The sequence below is a fragment of the Apodemus sylvaticus genome, chromosome 5 (genome assembly GCF_947179515.1).
Source record: "Apodemus sylvaticus chromosome 5, mApoSyl1.1, whole genome shotgun sequence".
Lineage (NCBI taxonomy): Eukaryota > Metazoa > Chordata > Mammalia > Rodentia > Muridae > Apodemus > Apodemus sylvaticus.
Window position 1 is genome coordinate 65,514,661 of NC_067476.1, and position 26,915 is coordinate 65,541,575.

Consider the following 26,915-nt stretch of genomic DNA (forward strand, 5'->3'; position numbering starts at 1 on the left):
TTACTCCTTGGAGGCTGTGTAGGCCATGAGGTCCACCACCCTGTTGCTGTAGCCATGTTCATTGTCATACCAGGAAATGAGCTTTACAAAGTTGTCATGGAGAGCAATGCTAGGCCCAGCATCAAAGGTGGAAGAGTAGGAGTTGCTGTTGAAATTGCAGGAGACAACTTGGTCTTCAGTGTAGCCCAGGATACAGTGTAGCCCAGGATGCCCTTTAGTGGGCCCGTGGATCCCTGCTTCATCACCTTCTTGGTGTCCTCATACTTCGCAGGTTTCTCCAGGCGGCGTGTCAGATCCACAATGGATACATTGGGGGTAGGACCACAGAAGGCCATGCCAGTGAGCTTCTTGTCAGCTCTGGGATGACCTTGCCCACAGCCTTGGCAGTACCAGTGGATGCAGGGATGGTGTTCTGAGCAGCCCCACGGCCATCACGAGAGGAGCCATCCACAGTTTCCGAGTGGCAGTGATGTCATGGACGGTGGTCATGAGCCCTCCATTGTCCGATGACCTAAGCAGTTGGTGGTACAGGATGCATTGCTGACAATCTTGAGTGAGTTGCCATATTTCTCGTGGTTCACACCCATCACAAACATGGGGACATTGGCAGAAGGGGCAGAGATGATGACTCTTTTGGCCCTACCCTTCAAGTGGGCCCCCAGCCTTCTCCCTGGTGGTGAAGACGCCAGTAGACTCCATGACATACTCACCACCAGCATTGCCCCATTTGATGCTAGCCGGATCTCGCTCCTGGAAGATGGTGATGGGCTTCCATTGATGACAAGCTTCCCATTCTCAGCCCTGACTGTGCCGTTGAATTTGCCGTGGGTGGAGTCAGACTGGAGCATGTAGACCATGTAGTTGAGGTCAACAAAGGGGTCGTTGATGGCAACAATCTCCACTTTGCCAGATGCAGAGCAGAAGGCAGCCCTGATAACCAGGTGCCCAATACTGTTTACACTGACCCTCACCACTGTGTCTACGGGATGAGGCTGGAACTGCACAAGAAGATGCGACTGTCTCTGGAACAGGGAGGAGCAGAGAACCAAGTCAGACCTTATTACAATCACATGTCTCTCTGATATTACAAGAAAATCCTCATTGGAGAGCAGCTATAGGCTGATCAGAACAGCCCCTGCCTCTGCTAGCTTCAGGAACCAAAGTGAATAGTACTAAGTAACCCCCAGAGTTCCGGGGACTGGACCACCAACCAAAGAGTACACATGGAGGGACCCACGGCTCCAGCTACATATGTGACAAAGGATGGCCTTGTTGGACATCAGTGGGAGAAGAGGCCCTTGGGCCTGAGGGTGTTTGATGCCTCAGTGTAGGGGAATGCCAGAGGGGAAGGCAGGAGTGTGTGTGTGTGGGGGGGGGAGCACCTTCATAGAGGCAGGGGAAGTGGGGAGGGATGGGGGTTTCCGAAGAGGAGACCTGGAAAGGGGAAAACATTTAAAATGTAAATAAAGAAAATATCCAATTTTTAAAATGTGAAAAAAAAATATATTCTAAGGACTTAGAATAGTGTAAGATTTGCACTTGGCAATGTCTATGGGTCTGTCCTGTTACTAGAAGCAGTGCCTTCTGTGGTCAAGTAGGGTGTAGGGTAAGATTCCTACCACGTGGGAGAGAGGAGCTACTGAAGTCTAGGCTGGTTTTTCCTGAGGCCTGCGCTCTTCTCTGGCCTCCTGAGCTGTGCTTTCCTGACTGCGCCTGCTGATTTGCATTCTAAATTCTCTTTATCTTGGCATTGACCTTTTCTCTTCTTCCTTTGCTCTTTCCAGCTCCTTATCCAGGTTCTCAGGAGAGCAACACATGAGCCGGTGCTGAGGCTGGGCTTGCATTCACAGCGGTGTCTTTGTGACTTGCAGGAGAACGAAAAATCTTGCTCTGAACTTCCTTTTGTGTCCACTTGTTGTATTTTTAGTTCCCCATCCTCATCCTCCCCCCTTTATAATTTAATTTAATTTTTAATTTTTTAAAGAAAAGACATGTTTTCTGCAATGTCCCAACAGCTGGTGTGGAGACTGGACATGTTAAGAGCAGAGGTTTGGGCGTTAGGCAATTTTGGGGCTGTGTGGCATGACCTTGGGGCAAAGTCCTCTCAGGGTTCTTCACTGAGCTCCCTCTCTGGCCCAGAGATAACTACAAACTGGAAATCCCACTTCTCTGCAGCTAGTCTGCTGAATCCGCTCCAGATGGACTTCTCTTTGAGGAGAGCTCCTATAACTAAGGTGCTTTGAAGCCATTTTAGTGGGGCAGTTAGTGAGTCTGTTGTTGGACTGAGCCTGCCACCTTTGAAGTCACTGAGGTGTAGGGTGGCAGCGCCCTCCCTCTCTAGTAAGTCACTTGAACAGCCACTTTTGATACTTTGTTTTGGTGGTGACCTGGACAACACTTCCTGGTGCTCCCCTTCCCACCATCTCCCTGTGGACAGAGGCCTGAACCAGGAAGCTGGGCGTGGTGTCAGCATCTAATGCAAAAAAAAGCTCTCTCTCAAAGGAGAGGAGAGACCCACAGTTCAGGCTCAGGCGGTTCAGGCGGTTCAGGCGAGGAAGACATCAACTTGTCTGCTCTGGGCTGGACTGAGCAACACAGCTGGCTAGGCTAGCTATCTCATGCTGATCACAAGCTCCGATGGGCAATTATAAATGTCTTTGATTAATAAAAGATGGGGTGATGAATGAATAGTTAATCAATGCAGTCTGGCAGGAAGCCTCTCTTAGAACCTGGGCTGGGGGCTTCAGCAGGGGTGGGGGGAACAATGAAAAGGACCCTTAGAGGTGAAAGGCAGGGCCCCCTCCAGCGATGGTTTCTGATAAGCACCTTTGTCCTGATTCCAGCTCCATGGTTTTAGGGTGGGGTTTTCTTGGGAGCTCTGGGGATAAACTTGCGGTGGGCAGCGAGTGATGAGCAAGCGGGAAGCCACCCGCGTGGACAAGGTAATCCACTGGAAACACAATGGCAGTCACGTGCCTTTGATCTCTGTTTGGACCAGCGCCTGGAACTGAGTTAAAACTAGCTTGGTTAGGGTGGCCTAGGCAGGATAAAATTTAAAGTCAGTCAAAAGAGAGCAAAAAAGACCCTGTCTGAATCCTAGACAGCTGTTGAAATAGGAAAAAAAGAAGCATTATTTAGTTTTATTTTATTTTATTTTAAACTCCAGATTTTATTCACCTCCTGGTCCACCCTGCAACTGTTCCGCATCCCTTCTCTCCACTCCCCCCAACCCTTCCCCTTCCCCCCCTCCACGAGGATGTCCCCAACCTCCACCCCTACTCCACCAGACCTCTAACCTCCCTGGGGCCTCCAGTCTCTTGAGGGTTAGGTGCATCATCTCTGACTAAACCCAGACCCGGCAGTTCTCTGCTGTATATGTGTTGGGGACCTCATATCAGCTGGTGTGTGCTGCCTGGTTGGTGGTCCAATGTCTGAGAGATCACAGGAGTGCAGGGTAATTGAGACTGTTGGTCCTCCTACCTGGTTACCCTCCTCCTCAGCTTCTTCCAGCTTTCCCTAATACAACTGCAGGTCAGCAGCTTCTGGTACAACCACTCTGGAAATCAATCTGGAGGGTCCTCAGAAAACTGAAACTAGATCTACCTGAAGACCCAGCAATACCACTCTTGGGAATATACCCAAAAGATACCCCACCATGCCACAGGGGCACATGTTCCACTATGTTTATAGCATCCTTGTTTGTGGTAGCCAAAAGCTGGAAACAACCCAGATGTCCCACCACAGAAGAATGGATACAGAAAATGTGGTTCATTTACACAATGGAATACTACTCAGCTATTAAGAAAGAGGACATCCTGAATTTTGTAGGCAAATGGATGGAAAATATCATCCTGAGTGAAGCAACTCAGACTTAAAAGGACATGCATGGTATGTACTCACTAATAAGTGGATATTAGCCCCCCCCCCCAAAATGCCAAATACCCAAGATACAGCCTACAGAACTCAAAAAGGTCAACAAGCTGAAGGGCCCAAGTGAGGACACCTCAGTCCCTCTTGGGAGAGGGAGGGAGGGACCAGGGAGGGAAAGGGGGTCAGGGTGTGTGGAGACGGGAACATGATCCGGTATTGGGTGGGAGAAAAGGACTGAAATCCCTGAGGGTTCTCACACAGAAGGGAAACAGGCAAACTCAGGAGGTGGGATGTTGGGGGACCCTCCAGAATGTACCAGAGACCCGGGAGGTGAGAGACTCTCAGAACTCAAAGGGACCTTAGATGAAATGACCTACATTGGGGAGAGGGAACTTATAGAGCCCATCTCCAGCAGAAAGACAGGGCATCAAGTGAGGGAGGGGGTTGCCATCCCGCAGTCAAAACTCTGACCCATAATTGTTCCCATCTGAAAGAACTGCAGGGATGGAAATGGAGAGGAGCCTGAGGAAAAGGTCTAGCGACAGGCCCATGATGGGATCCAGCTCAGGGGGAGATCCCAATACCTGACACTCTTCAGAGGCTATGGAGCGCTCACAAAAAGGGACCTAGCATGACTGCTCTCTGAAAGACCCAACAAGCAGCTGAAAGAGTCAGAAGCAGACATTTGCACCCAACCAATGGACTGAGTTTTTGTTTTTGTTTTTGTTTTGTTAAAGAAGGAAGTGATGGAGACCAGGGCGGGTGGGCAGGAGGCGGCAGGGAGGAGGAGGCAGAGGAGTGGGAGGGGCGATGAGAGCGGGAAACTCGGCCCAGGTTCAGGCTTGGACCACGCGGGTAGGACTGGGTAAGGATTCTGGGCCGGGTCTGGCCGAGCTGGGCTGGGTCGGGCCGGGCAGAGCGGGGCGGGCAGAGCCGAGCAGGGCGGTTCTGGGCTGCCAGGTCGTGGTGGAAGGCGGTGTCCTGGTGGCGGCGGGGCTGCGGAGACCGCGATCTGGGAGAGCGTGGCTGCCGGCTAGAGAGGGACATATGGCCTGGTGGAAGTTAGTGAATGTCGGTAGAGGCAGCGTGGGGGATGGGAATTGTGGTCCTAGACAAGGCTCTTGTTGGGGTATTTTTCATGGTGACCAAGTAGCCCTGCGACCTCGGGACAAGTTCACAAAACCTTCAGAAGTTTTTGTTTCACTATGTCGCACTGAAGAGTTCCAGCTGTAGCCGAGCATTTGCCTGAGCTCAGGCCTTCGAATGCTCAGGGTGCCTGCACTTTTGGTGGACTGTATGCACACTTTCAAGTCGGGGGTTCTCGGGGTTCCTACCTCCGCTTGTGATGTCCCCAGACATTAGTCAGGATTTTTTTTTTTTTCCTGAATGACATGTGTTGCCATTGAGACTGCCATGGGTAGTTTTGCAGATGCTGTGAATGGAAGGATGTGTGAATAGTATTTTGGCGGGTGTTGGGGAGTGGGTGCTGTTGTTTTTGCTTTTCCATGTTTGGGAATGAACTCTAGATAATATCCTATGGCTAAGCCACCTTCCCTGGTCATGTATGAAAGGTTTTGCTTTCCAAAGCATCAAGGCCTTTCTCCTGAGGACCCCTTTCCCTCCGCTGTCTTCCTCACAAGCTTCCTGTATCAAGGCTGCTTCTGCCTTATTTTCCAGGGTCCAGACAAACCATCCCATGGCATTTCTTGCTCAATCCAGAGACAGCTGGAACAAGAGGGCTCATTGAATTCGAGGGCTTGCCAAAGGAATTTCCCACACATCACTGCCAGTGGTCGGCTGCGGCGGCGCTGGAGCTGAGGACCCGCTTCACCTCAGGCCATGGCAAGCCAGGGCCGGCCCCTTTACTTGGCCACCTTCGTGACCGGGCTCCTGGAGTGCATCGGCTTTGCTGGTGTCCTCTTTGGCTGGACTTCACTGTTGTTTGTGTTCAAAGCAGAAAACTACTTTTTAAAGCCCTGTGACCAGGACTGCTTTCTCAGGAGCAATGAAACAGGGCCCTCCGGTAAGGACAAAGATGACTTTTTAAAGGAAGCCGTGCCTGGTTCTGGGGAGCTGGAAAAGAGTTGGGAGGTCTCTGTTCACCCTGCCAGCCTTTCTATGAGGGAGGGACCGTCAGCCCCCCTCTCAGCCCTGGAGGAAGTACCAGCTTTTAAAGGATCTTTAGAGACCGATACATTTTAATGCAACTTAGTAGCTTTCTGGTCAGCCAAGTTGTTCAAGGTACAGGGGAGGCTGTTTTGGCAACTAACCTGGCAGGAAGGTTGGGGAGTGGGGGGGACTCTGATTCTGTCTCACATAATCCGGGTTTCTAAGAGCTTTTCTTTCCCAGACCAACAAGCGCAGGACGAGAAGTTCTCACTCATCTTCACCCTGGCATCCTTCATGAACAACTTCATGACCTTCCCCACTGGCTACATCTTTGACCGCTTCAAGACGACTGTGGCCCGCCTGATAGCCATGTGAGTCTAGAGCCCCAGCCTGGGCAGAAGCGCGGGAGAGGGAGTGTCTAGGCAGCAGTCTGGCTTGGAGGGAAACCCTGCCCCTGCAGTTGGGTCCAGTCTGTGGACTCTGGTAGCACCACCCTCTTCCTCCATGCTGGGTCCCCTTTCCTTTCCACCTTCCCCTGTAGTTGGTAATGTCTTATCCTGTTATATACTCAACTTCCTGAGAGACCAGGGTTTCAAAATTAACAAGATGTATAGTCGATACTCTCTGCTTTCCTTGTCCCTTGAATTCCCGGGCTCATTTCTGGTAGGGCCTCACATCTAGGTGGTCCAGGTTTCGCTCTCATTCTCTCCTGCCTATCATCTTCTGAGTAGCCCCTCCCAGTGGTGAAATGTCAGGTTCCCACTGATTAGACAGGGGGCTCTTGCGATAGGGTTTTCCCTTGCAAATGAGTCAGAGACCTCATGTTCTTTTACAGGGTTCTGTTGCTTCCTGATTACAATAAGGCCCGTGGCCAGGTTCACTGATAAGCAGGAGGCTGCTGAGCCCCGATACAGCCTATGGCAGGAGCATATATGTGGAGATCTGTCAGAAGGATAGGAAAACAGAGAGTAAAGCAAGTCCCTTACCCTTAAGCTTTGGGGAGAATGAAGCAGACATAAGCTTGAATTTTGTTTCCTGTTGTTTCTTCTCTGCCACATGTCCTTTAACCGTCTGCTTTCGAATACCACCTTTGTTATCTACCTTTACAAAGTCCTCCACCACTAAGGGGGCCCAGGAGCTTTGGCATTTATCCTAGAATCACTTGAACTTTGTTTTATTTATTTATTTTTTTAAATGCTGCTGGGAATGGAACTCAGGGCTTCGTGAAAGGCAGGCAAGTGTCTACTTCTGTGTTGGTGACTTTTCTATTGCTGTGATAAAAAAAAATATATGACCAAAGCAACTTATAAAAGGAAACATTTTGAGTTTATGGTTCCAGAGTCTGTGGTGGTGTCGGGAAGGTTTGGCCTTAAGGCTGCCGAACAGCTGTAAGAGCTCAATCTGGATCCTCAACCAGGAAGCTGGGGGGAGGGGGGGGCGTGGTGTGGCATCTCAGCTAGACACCAGTACACACCTCCTCCAACAAGGCCGTGCCTCCTACTCCTCTCCAACAGCTAGAAAGCAAGGATAGACTCCTATGAGCCTGTGGGGGCATAGTCATTCAAACCACCCCGACTCCTAAGCCACACCCCTCGCTGTGAACTCAATGACTTTTGAGTTTGGAATCTAGATCATTCTGATCCAGGCATGTCCAACCCTTCTGATATTGTGACACTGAGTTGTCGCCTGAACTCTTCAACAACCATGCAGTCCAGTTACACAGACATACACACACACACACACAATCTTGATAAATTTTTTTTTACTAAGTGTATGATTCTCTTAATTCGAATTCATAACTATTCTTGGTTGCATGCTAACGAACCCTTTCCTTTTCCAGAAAAGGCTGCCGAGGCCCAGAGAAAGGCAGCACCTTGTCCAAAGTCTTATGTGGAGATGAAATTAGAATTCCAGGTTTTGATTTGTAGGCCGGGCATCAGCCCGCTCTCCCAAGGGGCTGGCCTCAGGACAAGAGGGTCTGTGCCTTACCTACAGTATTCCTGAGTCTTTTACATATCAGTTGAACTCATTACCCAAGATTTCCCAGTTTAGCCTTAGGCACTGGACTGTGGACTAGTTACTTTCTTGTGACTGGGATAAAATACCATGATAAAAGCAGCTCAAGGGAGGAAGCCTTCTCCTGGCTCCAGGTTTCCGTCCATCGTGGTGGGACATGCATCCAGCATGAGCTTGAGGGAGCTGTTCACATTGCATGTGAAGTCATACAGAAGATGGGGGCAGCTGAGCTCACCTTCCCGTTTTTATACAGCCCAGGATCCTCTGCCATCCAACTAGTTCCACTCCAGTTCGGCTGGGCCTTCTGGGATCAGTTAATCAATCCATGGCCCAGGTGATTCTAGGTTCTCATCAAGTTTACCCTCGAGATTTACTATCATGCTCACTAGCTATGGGGTCAGGACTACCTCTCAGTCTATCAGGACTTCTCTGGTGCTGACCTCTCAGAAGTGGCTGTAACCCTGGAGATCCCCCGCTGACAGTGCTGTCAAGTTCTAGCTAGTGCTGGATGTCCGCTGAGCCGACTCCTGCTCAGTCCTCACGTTTCTTCTTCTAACTGGATGCTTCTGTATTTCAGATTTTCCTACACCTGCGCCACACTCATCATTGCCTTCACCTCTGCAGGTGAGGGCAGGCAGCTGGGAGGGAGGGACGGATGGATGGATGGAGGGAGTGGATGGATGGGCCAGGTGCAGAAGGCAAAGGGCCCATGATATTTTCATAGACCCACATTGCCTGTGAGAAATTTATCCTACCAAAGAAAGAATTATATCTATACAGTATTAAAATGTTCTGCTTTTTTTTGGTAACATGTATGATAATTTTGAAAATAATCTTTACTTAGCAGAATCAAAATCAACAGCCCTGTTGTGTGCAAAGCATTGCGCTCAGTGATTTCCTATAAAAGTCTGTGCATTCCAGCCTTGCCTGTTTTCCTTCCCTCTGTTATGTGGGGGGAGAAAACCGAGCTAAGATGAGGCTGAGCAGGGACTAGTTCAATGACTCTCCTCAGGCCATGCATGGATAAGTATGTGGGAAGTGGACCTAGAAGCAGGAGGTTAGATTGGCCAAGAGGTAACTCGCAACATTCTTCCCCAGGGGCAGGTTAGGTGGCTTAATTTTGGGGCTTGAGAAATGAAAATAGTGAGATCTGTTGTGTAACAGCCTGTGAGAGAGCCAGCTGATGTCATGAGGGAGTTTCCGCTCGCTCGTGTTCAGCCAACCCAGGGACTTTGGTGTTTTGGTCTAAACAAATCACAAGAAGTCACATTTGTAAGAGTTGAGGAATAAGCTAAGCCTTTTATTTATTTAAACCATTACTTATGTATGTATTTACATTTGTGAGTTTTGAGCAAGAATCCCCCGTTACTTTTTTATGTTATTATTTACTTATGTATATGTGTTGATGTGTGCTCTCACTTGAGTGTGCGTGTACTTACTTACGTCTAAGTAGAAGCCAGAAATCTACCTTGGCCCCCTCAGGTGTCTTGTGTTTTTGAGGCAGCAGCTCTTGCTTTATTAGCTAACTTACTCGCTTCGGGCTGGTTAGCCTCTACTTGCTGGCCACAGATCCTCATGCTTGCAGGGAAAATTCTTTACTGACTAAGCCAACACCCCAGCTGTCTTAGTCAATGTTGCATTGAGACACATGACCAAGGCAATTCTTATAAAAGAAAGCATGTGATTGGGGCTGGCTCACTGTTTCAGAGGATTAGTCTGTTATCAGCATGGCGGGAAGAGCCTTGGTGCACAGGGAGACAGTGCTGGAGAGGTAGCTGAGAGTTCTACAACTGGATCTGCAGTCAGCAAGGAGAGAGAGAGACGTGGAGGCTTCTGCGATTCCACAGCCCACACCTAAGGGAGGCACTTCCTCCAACAAGGCCACACCTCCTAGGCCCTGTCAAGTACTCCACTCTGTAAAGACCAAGCATTCGAATCTATGGACCTATGAGGCCATTCCTATTCACATCACCACACTCTCCAAGCAAGAGTCTCTCTTCCTCCATAAATCAGGACTTTTGTTTTGGGAAAAGTGTTAGTGCTAGAATGATTTTACTGTGAAACTGATCTCCACTCTTTAGCTCATTAGGAGAGATGTACATGTGTCAACAACAGACAGTGAATGGCAAATAGCGTGACTGACTCATCTCTAAAATCATATCTTTCCAGAGCTTCTCTAGGCATCGAACAGTAGTTACTTAAGAGGAGGTTAAGAAGTTGTCACAATGTCTTAGTGGGTAATGATGTCTGCCACCAAGTCTGATGACCTGAGTTTGATTCTACCAGAACCCACATGGTAGAAGGAGAGACCCAACTCCCACAGGTTGTCCTTTGGCCTTCACACATACACCAGTGTGCACGCACGCATACACATACACACATACTACATACACACACATTACCACACACACATATACACATAATAAACATACATACCACATACACACACATATACACATACATATCACATACATATTACCCCACACACATACACATAATACACATACATACCACATACATACACGTGCATGCACACACATAAACATATATTACCACACACACACATAATACCCTCACATACACATACATTACCACACACATATACACACACACACATACACACATATACACACACACCTAATACACACACACATACACACACACCTAACACACACACACACACACATACACACACACACAAATAAAATGTGGGAAAAATAGAGGATGCTAGAGCAGGCCTAATATACGAATAAGCTTTGGATTACCCTGTGCAAAAGTTACTCCTTTTCTTCTTCTTCCTTTTTTTTTTTTTTTTTTTCCGAGACAGGGTTTCTCTGTGTAGCCCTGGCTGTCCTGGAACTCACTCTGTAGACCAGGTTGGCCTCGAACTCAGAAATCCATCTGCCTCTGCCTCCCAAGTGCTGGTATTACAGGCGTGCACCACCACCGCCGACTTTTTTTTTTTTTTAACTAATAAAAAAATTGAATTTACTTAGAAGCATTCAGAATATCTACACATAACCACAATTTTTCATTTTTGCAATTAAAGAGTGGTATTCAGTTAACAGAACAATTATCTTCCTATAAGCTGCATCAGAGACAACTGAAGATTGAAAAAAAAAAACTAAAACTAAAACCAAAAGGAAAAAACAAAAAAACAAAAACAAAAACCAAACGACTGTTCCCATATAGCTGATGGGAGCTGGAGCCTTCTGGAGGAGAGTACAGCTTCTTGGGCTTTGGGTTCCAAGGAAATCACCACTCACTCCTGTGACTTTTATCATTCTAGACACCGCCATGCTGCTCTTTCTAGCCATGCCCATGCTCGCAGTGGGAGGAATCCTCTTCCTCATCACCAACCTACAGGTGTGAGCCTGTGTCCTCCTCCCTTGTCCAGGAAGCGGAGGGAGGTGCAGACATCATTTGTTTCCAGAGGGGTTGACCCAAACTAGAGTGGATGGAAGGAATTGGGGTGCAAGAGGGTGGAGATGTTAATCATGCCTGGCACACACTTGGGTACTGAGGAGGGTAAATAATTGTTTCATAAGACAGCTAAGTTTGTCTTGTCGTCTCCAGATTGGGAATCTCTTTGGCAAACACCGTTCAACCATCATCACCCTCTACAATGGGGCATTTGACTCTTCCTCAGCCGTGTTCCTCATCATTAAGGTAGGAGTACCTGAAGCTGGGGCTGAGGAGATAGCCCAGTTAGTAAAGTGCCTACTGTGTGAGCACAGCTGCCTGAGTTAGACTCCCGGAATCCCTGTAAAAAGGCCAAGTGTCCTGGTGTACCCTTGTAATCCCAGCGTAGAGAGTTACAAACAGGCAAATCTTAAGGCCACTGGGAGACCCTGTCTCCTGATGAAAGATATTTAAGGCTGTCCTCTAGCCTCTGTACACTTTCACACACACAATACTCACTTAACATTTATTGAACACTTGAGCCCTTATTAATTCCAGATGCTTGTCCTGTGAGCCCTGCATGACTTCTGCCAGTCCTGGAGGTTTGCACACTCCTTGGGTAACACACGTGAGTGTTAGGGAGATCGTGATGCCTGCCAGAGGTCCTGCACTGGCAACTAAGATATTTGAACCTGAACTTAGGCCTGTTTATCTCTAGAGATGAGCTTGGGACCACTAAGTCCCCTCCCTTTATACTAAGCGTATAGTCTCTGCTCAGTGAAGAAGGAAGATTCAATCATGATACAGTTGGGTCAGGGATGGACAGAAACTGGGAACTCTGTAAAAAGTAGCATTTGCTGAAAAGAAGTATGTGCTTCCACCTTGGAAAAGTAGGTAGCAGAGGCTAGTGAGGGCCTTAGAGACTACACAGGGGCCTTTCTATCTCTCCCAAGGGCTGGTTGTGAGTATCAGGAGAACAAACTCTTGGCAAGGATATTAGAAGCCCATTAACAACCACTCTGCTAATGGTTTTGTTTTTTTATTAAATTAATTAATTGTTATTATTGTTTAAGAAAAGGCCTCTTAAGCTGGTTCAAGACTCCCCGTGTCGTCCAGTTTGTTCTTAAACTCATGATCATTCGTCCTTAGCCTTCCGAGTGCTGGGATTATAGACGTGTCATGGCACCTAGATTCAATTAATTTATTTTTGAGACAGTGTCTGACTGTGTAGGACAGACCGGACTGAATCTTGTAGCCCAGGCTAGCCTCAAACTTTCAATCTTTTTGCCTTAGGCTCTCTAGTGCTGTGGTTATGCAGGAATCACCATACTTGGCTTTCTTAATGATTTTAGTGTTTAAGTCATTGCTAACAGTTTTATTTGGCTAGTGCCTTGTCTAACCCTTGGAATGATTTCTGGTTGATCTAAGCTAATGCTGACAAACTGTCTCTACTACCACTGACAGGTAGAGGCGGGCATGTCATATCCTTGCAATGAGATGAAGTGGGTGTATAGTGTAGAACTTCAGGGGACGTTTCCTCCCTGAAGGAGGGCTTTTGGAAGCAGAATAGAAGAAAACCTTTAGGTTGGAGGCTGGCTCAGTTGTTAGAAGACCTGTCTCGCAAGCATGAAGTTCAAGCCCCAGCACTGTAGAATCAAGCTTGGCAGCACACCTTTCATCCCAGCACCAGGGAGATGAGGGCCGGAGGATCGGAAAGTCAAGGTCATCCTATTTTATACAGTGAGCTTGAAGTCTGCCGGGCCTACCCAAGACCTAGTTGCAACAACAGAAGCCTTCTTCCCTGCCTCTCTCTGTTCTTCCTCTTTGAAGATTGCATTGGGAAGGAAGGTGTAATAGTTGACACTGTAGTAACCAACTTTGATTCTGAGGCAACCAGCTGGAACACAAGGACTGTCAACAGGAGTGGAAAAATGGTGAACCCTGAACTGTCCAACCTGGGCTTCTCTCTGGGCTTTTGCTAGGCTGCCCATGGGCTCATGAACCTCACTTAGTCCTGTGAGCACCTGGACAAGAAAGTCTGAGTCCCTGAGGCTCTCCAGACCCTTTGCTGGTGGTGCAAGAGCCATTTTCCAGGTTCCCTTCCCTTACCAGGCTAAGCTTACCTGGATGCATCTCCTCTCTGAAGGCGGAAGAGGTTTGTCTCAATTTGTGGTTTCTAACCTGGAAGTTGAGGAATTTAGAGGTTCCTTTTGAGTTACCCCGAAGAACACAGGGGAGGGTCCCTCTGTAGCTTCCCACAGATGTGTTTTGTAAGCTGACCTCTTGTGTGAAGAGTTGCCAGAAGGACTTCTTGCTGTTGGGGGGTGGGGGGCGGCTGGAACAGCATTAAGCAAAAAGATCTCTGAGAGTCATGAGATTTGAGGTGTCACAAGATTGTAGGGGCAGGCCACACAGCATGTCTGTGAAGGTCAGAAGACAACTTGAAGGAGTCCATCCACCATATAATCGTAAGGTTATGATTAGATCATCAACCTTGGAAGCAGGCACCTTTACCCACTGAACCATTTTGCCAACCTATAACCATCTTTTAAGTGTACAGGTTAGTAGTTTAGGTGCATTTATGCTATTGAACAACCAGCCACCATCATCCATTTCGAGAAACTTTCACATTATAAAATTGGAACCCTGTACCCATTCAACACAAGTTCCTCATTCCTCCAGCCCCCGTTTCCAGACTCTGACTGTCTTAAGAGTCTCCCATAAGTAGAATAATACAGAATTTATCGTTTGGGGACTGGCTATCTTCATTTGATGTCAAGTTCTCAAGGTTCATCAGGACTGGGGTATGTGTCATGATATTCTTCCTTTTGTAAAGGCTGCGGTATAGTCCATCAAGTGGCTGTACCACATTTTGCTCATTCATTCATCTGTCCACAGGCACTTGGGTTTCTCTCTACACTTTTGACTATGGTCTCTATGCTCCTGGGAGCACTGGTGTTGTCCTGATGTATTGCTCTTTTCTCCACAGCTTCTTTATGAGCAGGGCATCAGCCTCAGGTCTTCCTTCATCTTCCTGTCTGTCTGCAGTATCTGGCATGTAGGGCGTACTTTACTTCTGATGCCCCAGGGACATATCCCCTACCCACTGCCTCCCAACTACAGCTACGGGTAAGCATGACGGGCCAATATCTCATCTGATCCAAGGTAGGAAAAAGGAAAGACCCTGCTATAGGAGAAGAGTGTATTCATTAGCTACTCCTGCATAGCGAGCATGCCAGGCATTTCATTTTTCTTTTTCTTTTTTAAACATTAGCTTATTTTTATTTTGTGTATATGAGTGTTTTGCCTGTGTAAATGTATGTGTACCATGCATACCGTTGGTGTCTATGAAGGTCAGAAAAGGGTGTCAGGTCACCTAGAATTACAGTTACAGATGGGTGTGAGCTGCTATATGGGCACTAGGACCCAAGCCTGGATCCTCTGAAGGAGCAGAGAGTCCTCTTAACAGCTGAGCCATGTCTCCAGATCCTAAGAATTTATTCCTTACATCTGAGCCAGACTTGGATGATCTTATCATTTATGCCTCCAATCATCTGATGTGTTAGCAGGGAGTTGGCTGGGCTGCCAGGGCCTTGCTTACGTTGGGTTTGGAGTTACAGGAATATCTGCGTCACAGGCTAATAATGTCCCAGCATTCTTGCTTGGGTGTGTGCACATAGTGGTTCTGGGGTTCAGAGAGGGGGCAGTAATGCACCCAGTTCTTTGAGGCTTCAACTTGGAATAGATGTATCACTTGTATGCTCCATTATCTTGGCTGGAGCAGTTCACATGTCTAGCCTAGATAATGATGAGAAATGGGCCGTGTCCCATTGCCCAGGATGGAGACAGAGGAGGTGTGGTGCCATGATCGAGCCGGCTGCCAGGTATAGGGAGTCAAGGGGGCATCTTCATTTGCTGTTCGATTGCTACTTGTTGTGCCCCATGTGCTCCGTGAGTTCATTCTCACAGTCGCATTTCCTGCTGATAGCCATGTCCTAATGGCCGTGTACTGATAGCCATGCACTAAATGCTGTGTGCTGATGGCCGTGCACTGATGGCTATACACTGATGGCTGTGTACTCATAGCAGTGCCTTCGTTTTTCATCTGTGAAAATGAGGCTCTGCGAGGTAAAGCTGGAGCCACATGAGGAAGATTCAGAGCCGAGACTTGTAACAAGACCCAGTCTCTTCTTCCATACTTCTAGGATACCCCAAACTTGTGTCAGAATCAGTCAGATCATTACAATAAAAAGTAAGATAGAAACATGGAAACTGGCTATTTGCTGACAGACATTCTGATTTAGTCGGCCTAGGTTGCCACTTGACCATCAGGTTGTTCAAAAGTGATCCTGTGTGAAGTAGGATGAGGAGCCTCTGTGCTGTTTTCTGGTCTGGTTCTGGTCAGGTTCACAGTCCTCGGGCTGAGTGCTGGGGCTTCTGTTCCCACAGCTTGTGCTCCAGGTTTGGCACTAGAAAGAAAGAGAATAAAGCAGCTGAGCATGAAACCAAGGAGCTGCAGTCCAAGGAGTGTCTGCCGCCGAAGGAAGGTGAGTTCTGCTTCACCCACATCCCCTGCAGACACTGGCAGCCCCAGGCTTGGTGGCTGCTCCTCTGCTTTTGAATTCCAGGAAGTCATTAAGAATGAAGCCATGCTGTGCAAGGAGAAAATGCCCATAAGCATTTTCAATCCCCTCACTTTAGAGAGGACCCCGAAAGGGCAGCGACTTCGTGTATTTTCAGTGCCTCTTTCTTACCTTATCCACCCCATACCTCAGCTCTCCTCACGCTGAAATCTGTCTTCCGTTGCCCTGATCCTATACTCTGGTCTTGCCCTCTCCTGGGATCCTAGGGCACCAAGGTTGGCATCTGTGTCTCTATGTCTGTATGACTCTTGGCTCTGACCCCTTTCCATCCATACCGTCCCCATCACTTCCTCCTTTCCCTCCTCTGTCTGCTCTGAGTCTTTGCTTATGAATATTATAAACCATTGTTAGCTACAGTAGAAGTAAAAATAGGAAGAAGAGGGAGGGGTTGGAGTGAGGCAGGTCATAGGGCAGAAGTAGCAGCTGGGCAAGAGAAAGCAGTTTCCAGAGCAGGGCAGTTAATAGAATTACATTGTATTTGAGATATATGTTTTTTTCTATATGAGCAGATTTTAGCTGTTCTTGGCACACACAAAAAAAAATGGGCAACAATGTGAGGTGATGGATATGTTAATTTGCTTTGCTATGGTAACCATTTTACTATCTATATGTACCCGATGACAGCATGTTTTGTGCTTTAAATACACACAATAAAACTTATTTGTTAAAAAAAAAAGAATAGGGGCCAGGGTTGTAGCTCAGTTGGTAGAGCCCTTGCCTAATATGCAAATATAAACCCTGGGTTCAGTCCCAGCACTGTATACATCCAGGCATAATGGAAAGGAGGATCAGAAGTTCAATGCCAACCTTAACTACATCGTGAGTTCGAGGCCAGTCTGGGCTACATAAGACCTTGTCTCAAACAATAAAAAGAGTAAGAGGATGTGAAAGGCTCGCATAATCCAGAGGAGAGTGAACCTGCCAGGCTACAGAGGTATGGAACCGGGCTGCCTCTGAGCATTCCTGTATATTAAAGTCTTAGCCAGTCTGCCTACTTAGGGAGAATGAGTTAATTGGTCAACTGGGTGAGGAACAGAATATTTAACTCATGGTCCCAATTGAACCAGAGAGAACAAGGGAGTCCTAAGGAAATGAAGGATTCTGGGATCAAAAGAAAGGTAGGGGACACAGAGTAGACAGAACAACTGCTGTCCATCTTAACCCTCACTCTGTTCCAACATTCTCCTTGGTTTTCATTACATCATCTTGGCTGAGAACGATCAGGAAAGTACTATGGCAAGAAGTGTCATTGAGCGGGCTGTGAGAGACAGATCAGATTTCAGGACACCAAGGAACAGGAGGAGAGGCATCCAAGGTGGAAGGGCAAGATGACGAGCATGGCAGAGGGGCTGGGGGAATTTTACTTGGCTCTTAGAAGACAAGAGTGGACGGTGAACTTAGGCCTGAGACTGTCTTGTAAGGGCCACTCTGTCCCACCCAACCCTTCCTCCTTCCCTGTCATTTATGCTGAGTTCCTCCCTTCCCTATCAGAGAACTTTGGACCAGAGCAGCAGCAGCAGGAGCAGCAGCAGCAGGAGCAGCAGCAGCAGCAGCAGCAGCACTCTTTTCGACGCTGCGTGCTCTCTCGCCGATTCATCTTGCACGTGGTGTGGCTGTCTATCATACAGCTGTGGCATTACCTCTTCATTGGCACCCTCAACTCTCTACTCATCAAGTTGGCTGGTGAGGATAGAGTGAAAGGTATGTGGGCTTCAGAGGAGTCTTTCGGGAAGTCTCAAGTAGGAACCTAGGGCCCTGAACAGACACAGATGCCGTGCCAACAAAGCTATGTATTCCAGAGCGGCTACAGAGGGTCTGGGGAGGAGGGCTGGAGAGAAGGGTGAGATGGGAAGAGTCTTCTCTTGTGAAGTAGCCTGAAAATTTCTTCTCGCCTAACCCCTATTTTTTCGTGCCTTCACAAGTCAGTGCCTACACAAATGCCTTCGCCATCACCCAGTTTTTTGGTGTGCTGTGTGCCCCATGGAATGGCTTACTCATGGACCGCCTTAAACAGAAGTATCAGAAGGAAGCCAAAAGGACAGGTGAGCCTGGGATCCAGGAGACGAGATCTTCATAGACCTCCACAGTCCCCTTGTCTTTGCCTTTACCCTTTCTCTCTGACTGTGTCACCCATCCATTCAACCCTTGGTCATACATTTTGTGTCAGTCATGGTTATTTAAATCCCCAGTGCCATGGGGATTTAACGTGGATAAGACAGGTAAATCTTGTCTTCTTCAGCTGTATTAATCCAGAAGTAGTAGCAATCTATAAAGAATAGACGGCCTGTTACCGATGGAGTGCTGGAGTCCATGACCAGGCGGAGTCACGCCCACACAGCCACTCTGTTTTCCTGTTTCCATTGTCCACAAGTCACATGAGAGAGCCAACAGTTTATTGGATCGTGGGCTCACTGTTGGGTGGGTTTGCCCAGCTGATGTGAAATGTTCTGAGCATATTTGAGCTAGTGTATGCTGAGCCATGATACCCCACAGGCTAGGTATGTTAAATACATTTTCAGCTTGCTGGTATTTTTGGCTTCCGATGGGTTTTTCTGCATATAGCTCTACTGTGAGTCACTGTGAGCATGCGGCATGAACGAGCAGCAGACTATGGATACTAAGAAGGGCGCATTGCCTGTTCTGGGTGAGGCAGGGTTGTTGTCAGGGAAGGCTTCTTCAGAACCAGGATAGAAAAGACCAAGAGGGGAGGGGAAGGGGACAAGCTTGATGTTGGCTGAAGACCACAGTGGTCTGACAGAGCGGAGACCACAGTGGTGTGACAGAGCGGAGACCACAGTGGTGTGACAGAGCGGAGACCACAGTGGTGTGACAGAGCGGAGACCACAGTGGTGTGACAGAGCAGAGACCACTGTGGTGTGACAGAGCGGAGACCACAGTGGTGTGACAGAGCGGACAGAGATAGGTATTCAGCCATCTGGATCCTTTCTGTGAGTGAGTCAAGCTAACCAGGGGCAGAGTTTGAGAGAGTTGCAGGAAAGAGCAGAAGAAGGCTTCAGGCTGCTCACTGTACCTCAGAGATAGAATGTGCTCCTTGGGTCTGATTGGCAGAGCAGAACGATGCCAGAATGTCCTACCCTGTGTGAGCGGGGCGATACAGGAGAAAAGGAGGGAGCACGGTGACTGCTTTGTCTCCGTCCTCCTCTCAACTCTCTGCACCCCTACCCCACTGCAGGACTACCTGCAGATACTTCATAGGCTCTCCTTAATAAAGACAGTCTCCATTCAATCAATATCACCATGAAAATCCCATCAATTTCTTAGTATTTTCTAATATGCAACTAACTGCCTTTCACATCTCCCGGTTGACCTCAGTACACTGTTTCCTGACTGATTTGTTCAGCGTCTCCATACAAAGTCCACTCAAAGTCGAAAGAACAAAGTTCCATTGATGTGTGCTTTGTATCTTTATTTTTAAATATTTATTTAGGACATGCTCTCATCTAGCTTAGGCTAGCCTTAAAGTTACTACGTATCCAAGGCTGGCCTTGGACTTACTATGTAGTTTTGGATGGTCTTGAACTTCTGATCTTTCGGCTGTCACTTTCCAAGTGCTCGCATTACAGGCTTACTACCATACCTACCTAACAGACTTCTTTCTCTCTCTTCTTTTTCGGTACCAGGAATAGATACCCGAGTCTCATGCATGCCAAGCAAATACTTTGCCACTGAGTTGTATCACCAACTCTTTCTTTCACAATTTACATCAGTGCCTCCCCTCTTGTTTATTTGTTGAAGAAAGTGGGATATTTTTCCTGTCAGATTTCCCACATTTGGACTTGGCATCTTTTGGGTATTTCATGAATGGGTTCTTTTGACTGGGCATTCATTTCCTGTAAACAGGCAGATTCAAAGCTTGGAGGAAACTCAGTTTCTTCTCTTTTCTTTTTTTCTTTTTTCTTTTTTGGCAAGAGTAAGTAGAAACAGAGTTGTGGCTTCTCTGGTTCCGTCACAGGCCCCCGCTATTTACGGTCTTTGCCGTTATGACACTGAGATAGATCAGTTGTTTCAGAACTTGGTCTGATCCATCCATTATAAAGTTTCCCATCAGGCCAAGCAGCTAATGATTTTGCAACCACTGTGATCAATTTGAGACCCGTGATTTGATTAGGGTGCTATTTCCATCTTTCCTTTGGCTTTTAGCAGCTATGATTCCTCCAGAAGACACAGCTTCTCACACCGTTTCTTTACACTGAAGGAGACGCTTGCCTTCCCCCTCCGCTTAACCAGTTTCAGGATGAAACGCAGTGACCGCACGCCCCGCCAGAGACAAGTGGGATGACTGTCTTTAGAGTCTAGCTGTCTACATACTGAAGCGCAATGGTCTCATCTTATGTCTGAGTTTCTAAAACTTTTGTTTTAAAAGAACTTTATTTTTGAGAATTTCTTATGTGTATACCATGAGATAGAATCTTACCTATTTTTTTCTTTTTCTTTTTTTCTTTTTAGGGAAGATTGCTTTGTTTGAACAAACAAAACATTTAAGTTGCGCAGTATATCTGACATGGTCCATCCTGCTCTGACTTTCTCTTCAGTTCTGGAGATGGAGCTCAGGGCTTCTCATGTGCTCTGCAAATGCTCTTTCTCTCATCTGCAATCTGGCCTTCACTGTGTGTGTGTGTATGTGTGTGAATATATGTGAGTGTGTGTGTATGTGTGCATGTGAGTGTGTGTGTGTGCATGCATGTGAGTATGTGTGTATGTGTATGTATGCATGTGAGTGTGTGTGTGTGTGCATGCATGTGAGTGTGTGTATGTGTATGTGTGCATGTGAGTGTGTGTGTGTGTGTGTGTGTTTTAGACTGGCTCTCACTATATATCCCTAGCTGGTCTAGAACTCACTATGACCAGACTGGCTTTGAACTCACAAAGATGTGTGAGTTCTGCTTCCTCAGTACTGAGCTTAAAGGCATGTAAGGCATATGTTGCTGCGCGGGTGGGCGGGTGCATGTTGAGATGTGCCTGCAAAGTTCAGAGGACAACTTGTGGGGCTCAGTTTTCTCTTCCTACTCTGTGGGTCCCAGCAACGGAAGGTGGGTTTCCAGGCTGGCGACAGGCCTCTTTACCAGCTGAGCCATCTCACGGGCTCTCACCATTCTTCTTCAGGCTTGCATTGACCCATCTTTGACCACTGGAAACTTTACCAGTCTAGAATGTGGGACTCTCAGACACAACTCAACTTCAGTCAGCGCCCTTGCTGTCTGGTGCTGTGAAAGGTTTGGGTCTGTCTAACTGGACATGTCTCCTGAGCCAAACTTGAAATTGGCATTTGCTCCAACCAGTCTTGGGTCTCTAGTGGTAAACAATATTTAGAGTCTTCAGGTTGGGTGTCTTCTCTCTCCTTATATGGTCATCCTTTTCAAGATTAATTTTTAAAGTTCGCAGGCAGGTGGTGGGCTTCCTAATGGCATTCCTTACTTTCAGTGTGACAGTGGCGTTGTCCCTCCTCCTCCCTTCCTGCCTGCATGTCACCCTCTCTCGTAGAAGGTATTTCTGCACTCCACGGTCTCCTTTCTTTTGCTTCAGTGACCCTACATGCAAACTCACATATGTGCATGTGCTTCACACATATACGAGTCCAGCTAGTCACGGTTATGTCTGTTGGTTTCATTGTTTGTTTGTTTGTTTCTGGTATTTTGGGATAGCTTCACTTGCACTTTTCTTCTTTGAATTTTGTTGAAAACATTCACAAGTTAAGCAGTTACATTTCCTCAAAACCAAAACTGGGAAACGAGACTTATAGTTCCTCCTCTGCTTCTTGTTTTCCCTTATTTCCTCCTTTCCTCATTGTCTTGCTTTAACATCCAGCACGCACCTGTGTAAGCACATACATGTGCCCCTCACTTAGCTCAAATACGGAGCATCATTTGCACAGCCATGCAGTTGTCTTTTCTATGGCCCTCTCTTTATTCTGAGAGCCTCCTCACCCTGATAACTGCTGCCTAGTTCTCTGTTACGTGGCTGGCTTGTCCTTGGTACCACGTGCCTCTGTTGGCAACAGTTTGGATTGCTTTAGTCCTTTACTGTTACCAGTTCTGTATAAACAATCATCGTCATCATCACCATCATCATCTTTGGTTCTAGGTTGCAGGGGGCAACAGTGGGTATGGAGCCTGTTCAGAGACCACTGCATCTCTGAGTGAGTTAGGAAGCCCTGTGGAACTGAGAGGATCAGACACATGTGATCGAAGTGTAGGAGGACAGTTATTAACACTGAGGAGTTGCTACTGAGCTATGACCTGGTCCCGTTTGGTTAGTTCTGATCTCTCTTGGCGTTTCTTGATCTCCTTTGGGCATGATGACAGGCACCTCTGTTTCCCTCTGAACCAGGTTCCTCATCTGAGGCTGTGGCTCTCTGCTCCATGGTGCCTTCGCTGGCCCTGACGTCTCTGCTGTCCCTGGGCTTTACCCTGTGTGCCTCCATTCCTGTCATACAGCTACAGTACGCCACCTTCATCCTGCAAGTGGTCAGCCGCTCCTTCCTGTATGGGTGCAATGCTGCCTTCCTCACGCTGGCGTAAGTGAGCTCAGGGAGAAGGAACGTGGGCTGGCAATGAAGAAATCGTGGGTCAGCTGGAGGTGAGGGTCATGTAGAAGGGCCGTGGCTGGGTGTGGATACAGGAGGGAAGGATGGAACATTCACACCCCAGAGCCTCTGTGTCCAGGGAGAATCTCTGTGAACTCTTATTTCCCGCCACTACCCACCTCTATTTTAGCTCTCCCAGAGAAGAGGTTGACGTGCTTATAAGAAGATAAAGAGAGAGGGGGTACAGTCTGTGGAGGGGTGTGGTCAGTGTGGGAGAAGGGATGTCTCAGTGGGCCCCTTGGTCCCTCAGGGGGAAGGCATTTCTTCCCCCTGAGGGACCAGCCAATAGAATTTATTCAGGGCATGGGAGGGGAGTTAAGAGGGGAGCAGAGGCAAAGAAAGGCAGAGAGAGGGAGAGACTAGAGAAGCAGAGGCCGGCCATGGCCATGAGCATGTAGAGAGAGGGGGAAGGGAAGGAAAGGGGAGAGCAGGGGCAGAGAGAAGCAAGGGAACAAGAAGAGGGAGGAGAGGCAGGCAGCCCCTTTTATAGTAGGCCAGGACTATTTGGATGTTGTCAGGTAACTGTGGGGAGGAGCATCCCTGGCTGTTGCCAGGTAACTGTGGGGCAGTGTCGCGACCACCCTCGCTGGCAAGGAATGATGCAATACAGGAAGATCTTCTTCAAGCAGTTTACTCAGGATCCCTGTACAAGCTTCTTCTGACCCCCAGAGAGAATCAGCCCAGCCCTTAAATACTAATAGCCAGCCAATCAGGCTTAGCCACGTGGGCATTGCTGTATCCACACGGAAGGTGCAAGACTCAACAGGCTCCACCCAAATAAGGACTTGTTTACGACAGGGAGCCCGCCAGCCGGAAGGTGGAAAGCGGAAACCCACGCCATTTTAAGGGCGCGGGAGCAAGCAGCTCCCTACAGGGCAGAGTTTAGACTGAATGCTAACAGAGGTAGAAAGGTATTTTCCTGTCTTTGTGTCTCTGGCACTCCATTCTTGCTTTTTGTGATAGCAACTGCCTCTGTCTTTTCCTTAAGACCTTCCGTAGGGCATAGCCTGGGCCTGGGTCCCTTCTGTTCCCGTAGAACTCAGTATAGTACGTTCTCTGTGTCTTGTGGTTAGAACGGAGCAGAGTGGTAGGAGAAAGGGCTTGCAGTGGATGGGTGAAGGGCAGGCCTGTGACAGAGGAGTTGGCTGGTAAACTTTCTCAAACACTAGGCCCCTACTTAGAGTGGGAGTAGTTGTCCGGGGTGGTAGGGGGAATCTGTAAAGCTCACTGAAACCTCTATTTTTCTCTCCCTAGTTTTCCCTCAGAACATTTTGGAAAGCTCTTTGGGCTGGTGATGGCCTTGTCAGCTGTTGTGTCTCTGCTGCAGTTCCCTCTGTTCAAAGTCCCCTCTGAGAGCAACGCTGTGTATGTGAGTATCATGCAGGGCCCATTTCTGGCCAGCCTGTGTGTAGGCTCTTGACTAGAAAGGTTACCTACTGCACAGGGACCTACTGCAAGGGACCCAGCAGGGGGCGCCCTAAGCTGGCTCAGGAGGCCTGGATGTGTTAGAGGCTTCAGTAGTGCAAAAAGGGAATATTTAGGGTTTCACTTCTCAAACTAGGGTCACAGGCAGAAACCTGACTTGATCTGGGGCTTCCCAAGGACTCAGGATTAACACCGTACCACCTCCCAGAAAGCCTGTGCTTTTCATAGGTCTGGAGAAAAGGGTTGTGAGTAAGGACAAATATGTGTTACTCCAGAATAGGATGCAAAATCCTCTCAGAATTTCAAGCAAAAAGGTTTCCTACTTTCAGTTAGTGCAGGCTAAGTCTGACTTCTACCTGAGACTATAGCTTATACTACATTTGAAGGACAGGAGCTTCATGCTTTGACCCCTGGGCCTCATACTCAGTAGATGCTAAAGGCCCAGCCCTAGGAGGTAATCAGGGCTCTCCAAGTTTTGAGGGAAATTTCAAACCAAAGAGATCAAATGACTTACAAACTCAGATACTCATGGTCATGGTCAGTTAAGGCATAGAGGCCTATGTACTTGGGAGTCAGTGTTCTGGTCACAGATCAACCTGCTTGCCTCTTTAAAAAGAGATCATCAGGGTGGAGAGACGGCTTGGTGGGTAAGGGCGCTTGCTGCCAATAGAGTACTTCAGTTTGATCCCTAGGACCTGTGGTGGAGGGAAAGACCCAACTGTTACAAGTTGTCCTCTGACCTCTGCATGTGGTCCATGGCACCTACACACACACACACACACACACACACACACACACACCACACACCACACATAAATATAGTAATTTTTTGTAGAGCAAGTATCTAAGTCTGTCACTATAGAAGGAACAAGAGTACTATGCTGAAGGCGTCAGGAGCCCTAACTCAACATCTAGATGTAGTCAAACAGATGCCTCCCCAGCTTCTCACAGGACCTCGTGCAGGTCACTGGTGCCCTTTAGACCATTGTTTCCTCAACCAAGAAATAGGTTTAATAGAGGCTGGTATGTGGCTTATTGCTAGAGGGCTTGTTTAGCATGCACAAGGCCCTGAGTTCAATTGCGAGCACTTACTAAGTCATGTATGGTGGTTCATCCTATAATTCCAGCACTTGGGAGATGGATTAGACTTTCAAGGTCAGCCTGAGCCTGTCTCAAGAAAGAAAGGGAAAAAATTATGAAAATAAACATAAAGTCCTTCAGGTCACCTTAGAGTCTAGGTAGAAAATAGGCCATAGACCAAGTAGGCCTTTGGCCCTTCTGTTGGCGATAGTGCAGCTCAGAGTTGCTGGAGTGGCCCCTCTTTGTTGTTTCCCCAGGTATCGATGGGGCTTGCCATTTTTCTGACATTGGTTCATCCCTTCCTGGTGTACCGTGAATGCCGTGCTGAGAAGACCAAATCGTCTGTGGATGCCTAGCCCAGAAGCCCTCACTCTCTAGCCTTGTTGATACCTTTCCTGCTCCTTACTCGACTTTGATGACCCAGTGTCCACAAAGACATTGCCTACCCAGGAGAACTGTAGTAGGAAGCCATAGTTTTTCTTAAACAGCAACAAACAAAAAACAGAAACAAAAAACAAGGCATTTAAATGCAATCCAGGACTTTTGATCACCAAGAAGAGAATTTCTGTGGCCAAGTAGCTAGCCTTCACACCAACCCAAAGCAAAACTTTGTATGAATTCTCAGTTTGGGAGCAGGAAGTTGCTCCCTGCATAGGGCCACAGCAGAGCTCACTGCAAGGGACAGGGAGATATGTCCAAGAGCCATGCTATCCCAAAGGACTTGCAATCCAACTGACTGGTTAGCCAGAAAGATTTTGGACGGCACTTCATATCCTGCCTGTGGGCAATGTCCGCTCTTCAGGAAAAGGGATATTTATTGATGTAGGCAACTTTTTATATATAATTAGCTCCAGGCTTGAGAGATGATTTAACTCTTAAGAGCACTGGCTGCTCTTCCAGAGGCCCTGGGTTTGGTTTCTAGCACCCACATAGTGGCTCACAAACTGTAACTGCAGTCCCTCCATGAGCACTGCATGCTTGTGCACAGACATATATGCGGACAAAACATCCGGACACATTAAACAAATAAATGACTTCTCTAGGGAATAATTTTATACAATAATAAAGTCTCTATGTTTAAGGAAACTACTGCTTCTACCTCTTTGAGTTTGCATGAACGTGTGCTTGTACAAATGCATGGGTGTGTTAGTGGGGAGGCGCCACCTTTGGGGACTGGGTGCAGGGTGGAGGTAGGGGGGATCTGGTTGTGCACTATAGCATGGCAGCCTGACATAGAATTGGGGCACAGCGGTGGGGCAAGCTCCTGGGTCCTTGGATGTGAACTTTCTGAGTCCCCCCCCCTCTATACCCTTCAACCTTAGTCAATACCCTATTTTCCTGATTCATGGCACTAGCTGTATGCAGATGGTCCACAGATAAGTCTCAGTTCTGTCAGTAGCCCCTGGGAAAGCCCTGTAACTACTGAGTCACAGATCTCTCACCAGCAAGGGGTGGTTTCATTCCTGACCCCGAGGGTGGCCTCGAGAGGAAGATGGGTGCGCGTGAGTACCACTTCTTTATTTACTCAGAACCAGCTGTGAGAAGAGCAAGTAGAGAGATGGAGGTGGGCAGGATGGGAGAGTCCAGAACATTCCTGTTTTTTTCTTTTCTATTCTATCTAGCAAAAGGGGAAGCTGAAAAGAGAGAGCGTCAGCTGATAGATTCATTTATCCATCCAGTCACTCAGCAACTGTTCACTGTACCTTCACAAGGCATTAGGTGCTGTCTTAGGTGCTGGGCATGTAGGTAGAGATGAACAAATACGT

General features: G+C 47.8%; 1 protein-coding gene and 1 pseudogene across 4 annotated transcripts; one reads left to right on the top strand and one right to left on the bottom strand.

Moving 5' to 3' along the window:
- Window positions 1–4,917, bottom strand: LOC127684786 (glyceraldehyde-3-phosphate dehydrogenase-like; annotated as a pseudogene).
- On the top strand, window positions 4,654–26,235 carry Slc43a3 (solute carrier family 43 member 3). Of its 4 annotated transcripts, none has more exons than XM_052182842.1 (13): window positions 4,654–4,735; window positions 5,548–5,893; window positions 6,221–6,350; window positions 8,573–8,619; window positions 11,285–11,361; window positions 11,572–11,664; window positions 14,387–14,526; window positions 15,847–15,944; window positions 17,532–17,741; window positions 17,963–18,082; window positions 22,389–22,575; window positions 23,899–24,013; window positions 25,407–26,235. In XM_052182842.1, the coding sequence occupies exons 2-13, from the start codon at window positions 5,710–5,712 to the stop codon at window positions 25,503–25,505; spliced, it is 1,500 nt and encodes a 499-aa protein (XP_052038802.1). In that variant the 5' UTR covers window positions 4,654–4,735; window positions 5,548–5,709; the 3' UTR covers window positions 25,506–26,235. The 4 variants fall into 4 exon arrangements, with proteins under 4 accessions (XP_052038802.1, XP_052038800.1, XP_052038801.1 ...); XM_052182840.1 differs by lacking the exon at window positions 4,654–4,735 and adding an exon at window positions 4,749–4,941; XM_052182841.1 differs by lacking the exon at window positions 4,654–4,735 and adding an exon at window positions 4,749–4,931.
- Window positions 26,236–26,915: the final 680 nt, after the last annotated feature.

Bases quoted from the DNA above. Each gene is read 5' to 3' on its own strand.
- Slc43a3 (XM_052182842.1), top strand. From the start codon at position 5,710: ATGGCAAGCCAGGGCCGGCCCCTTTACTTGGCCACCTTCGTGACCGGG. The intron at 15,945-17,531 runs GTGAGTTCTGCT...CTTCCCTATCAG, and splicing joins GTGTCTGCCGCCGAAGGAAG to AGAACTTTGGACCAGAGCAG. The intron at 22,576-23,898 runs GTAAGTGAGCTC...TTCTCTCCCTAG, and splicing joins GCTGCCTTCCTCACGCTGGC to TTTTCCCTCAGAACATTTTG.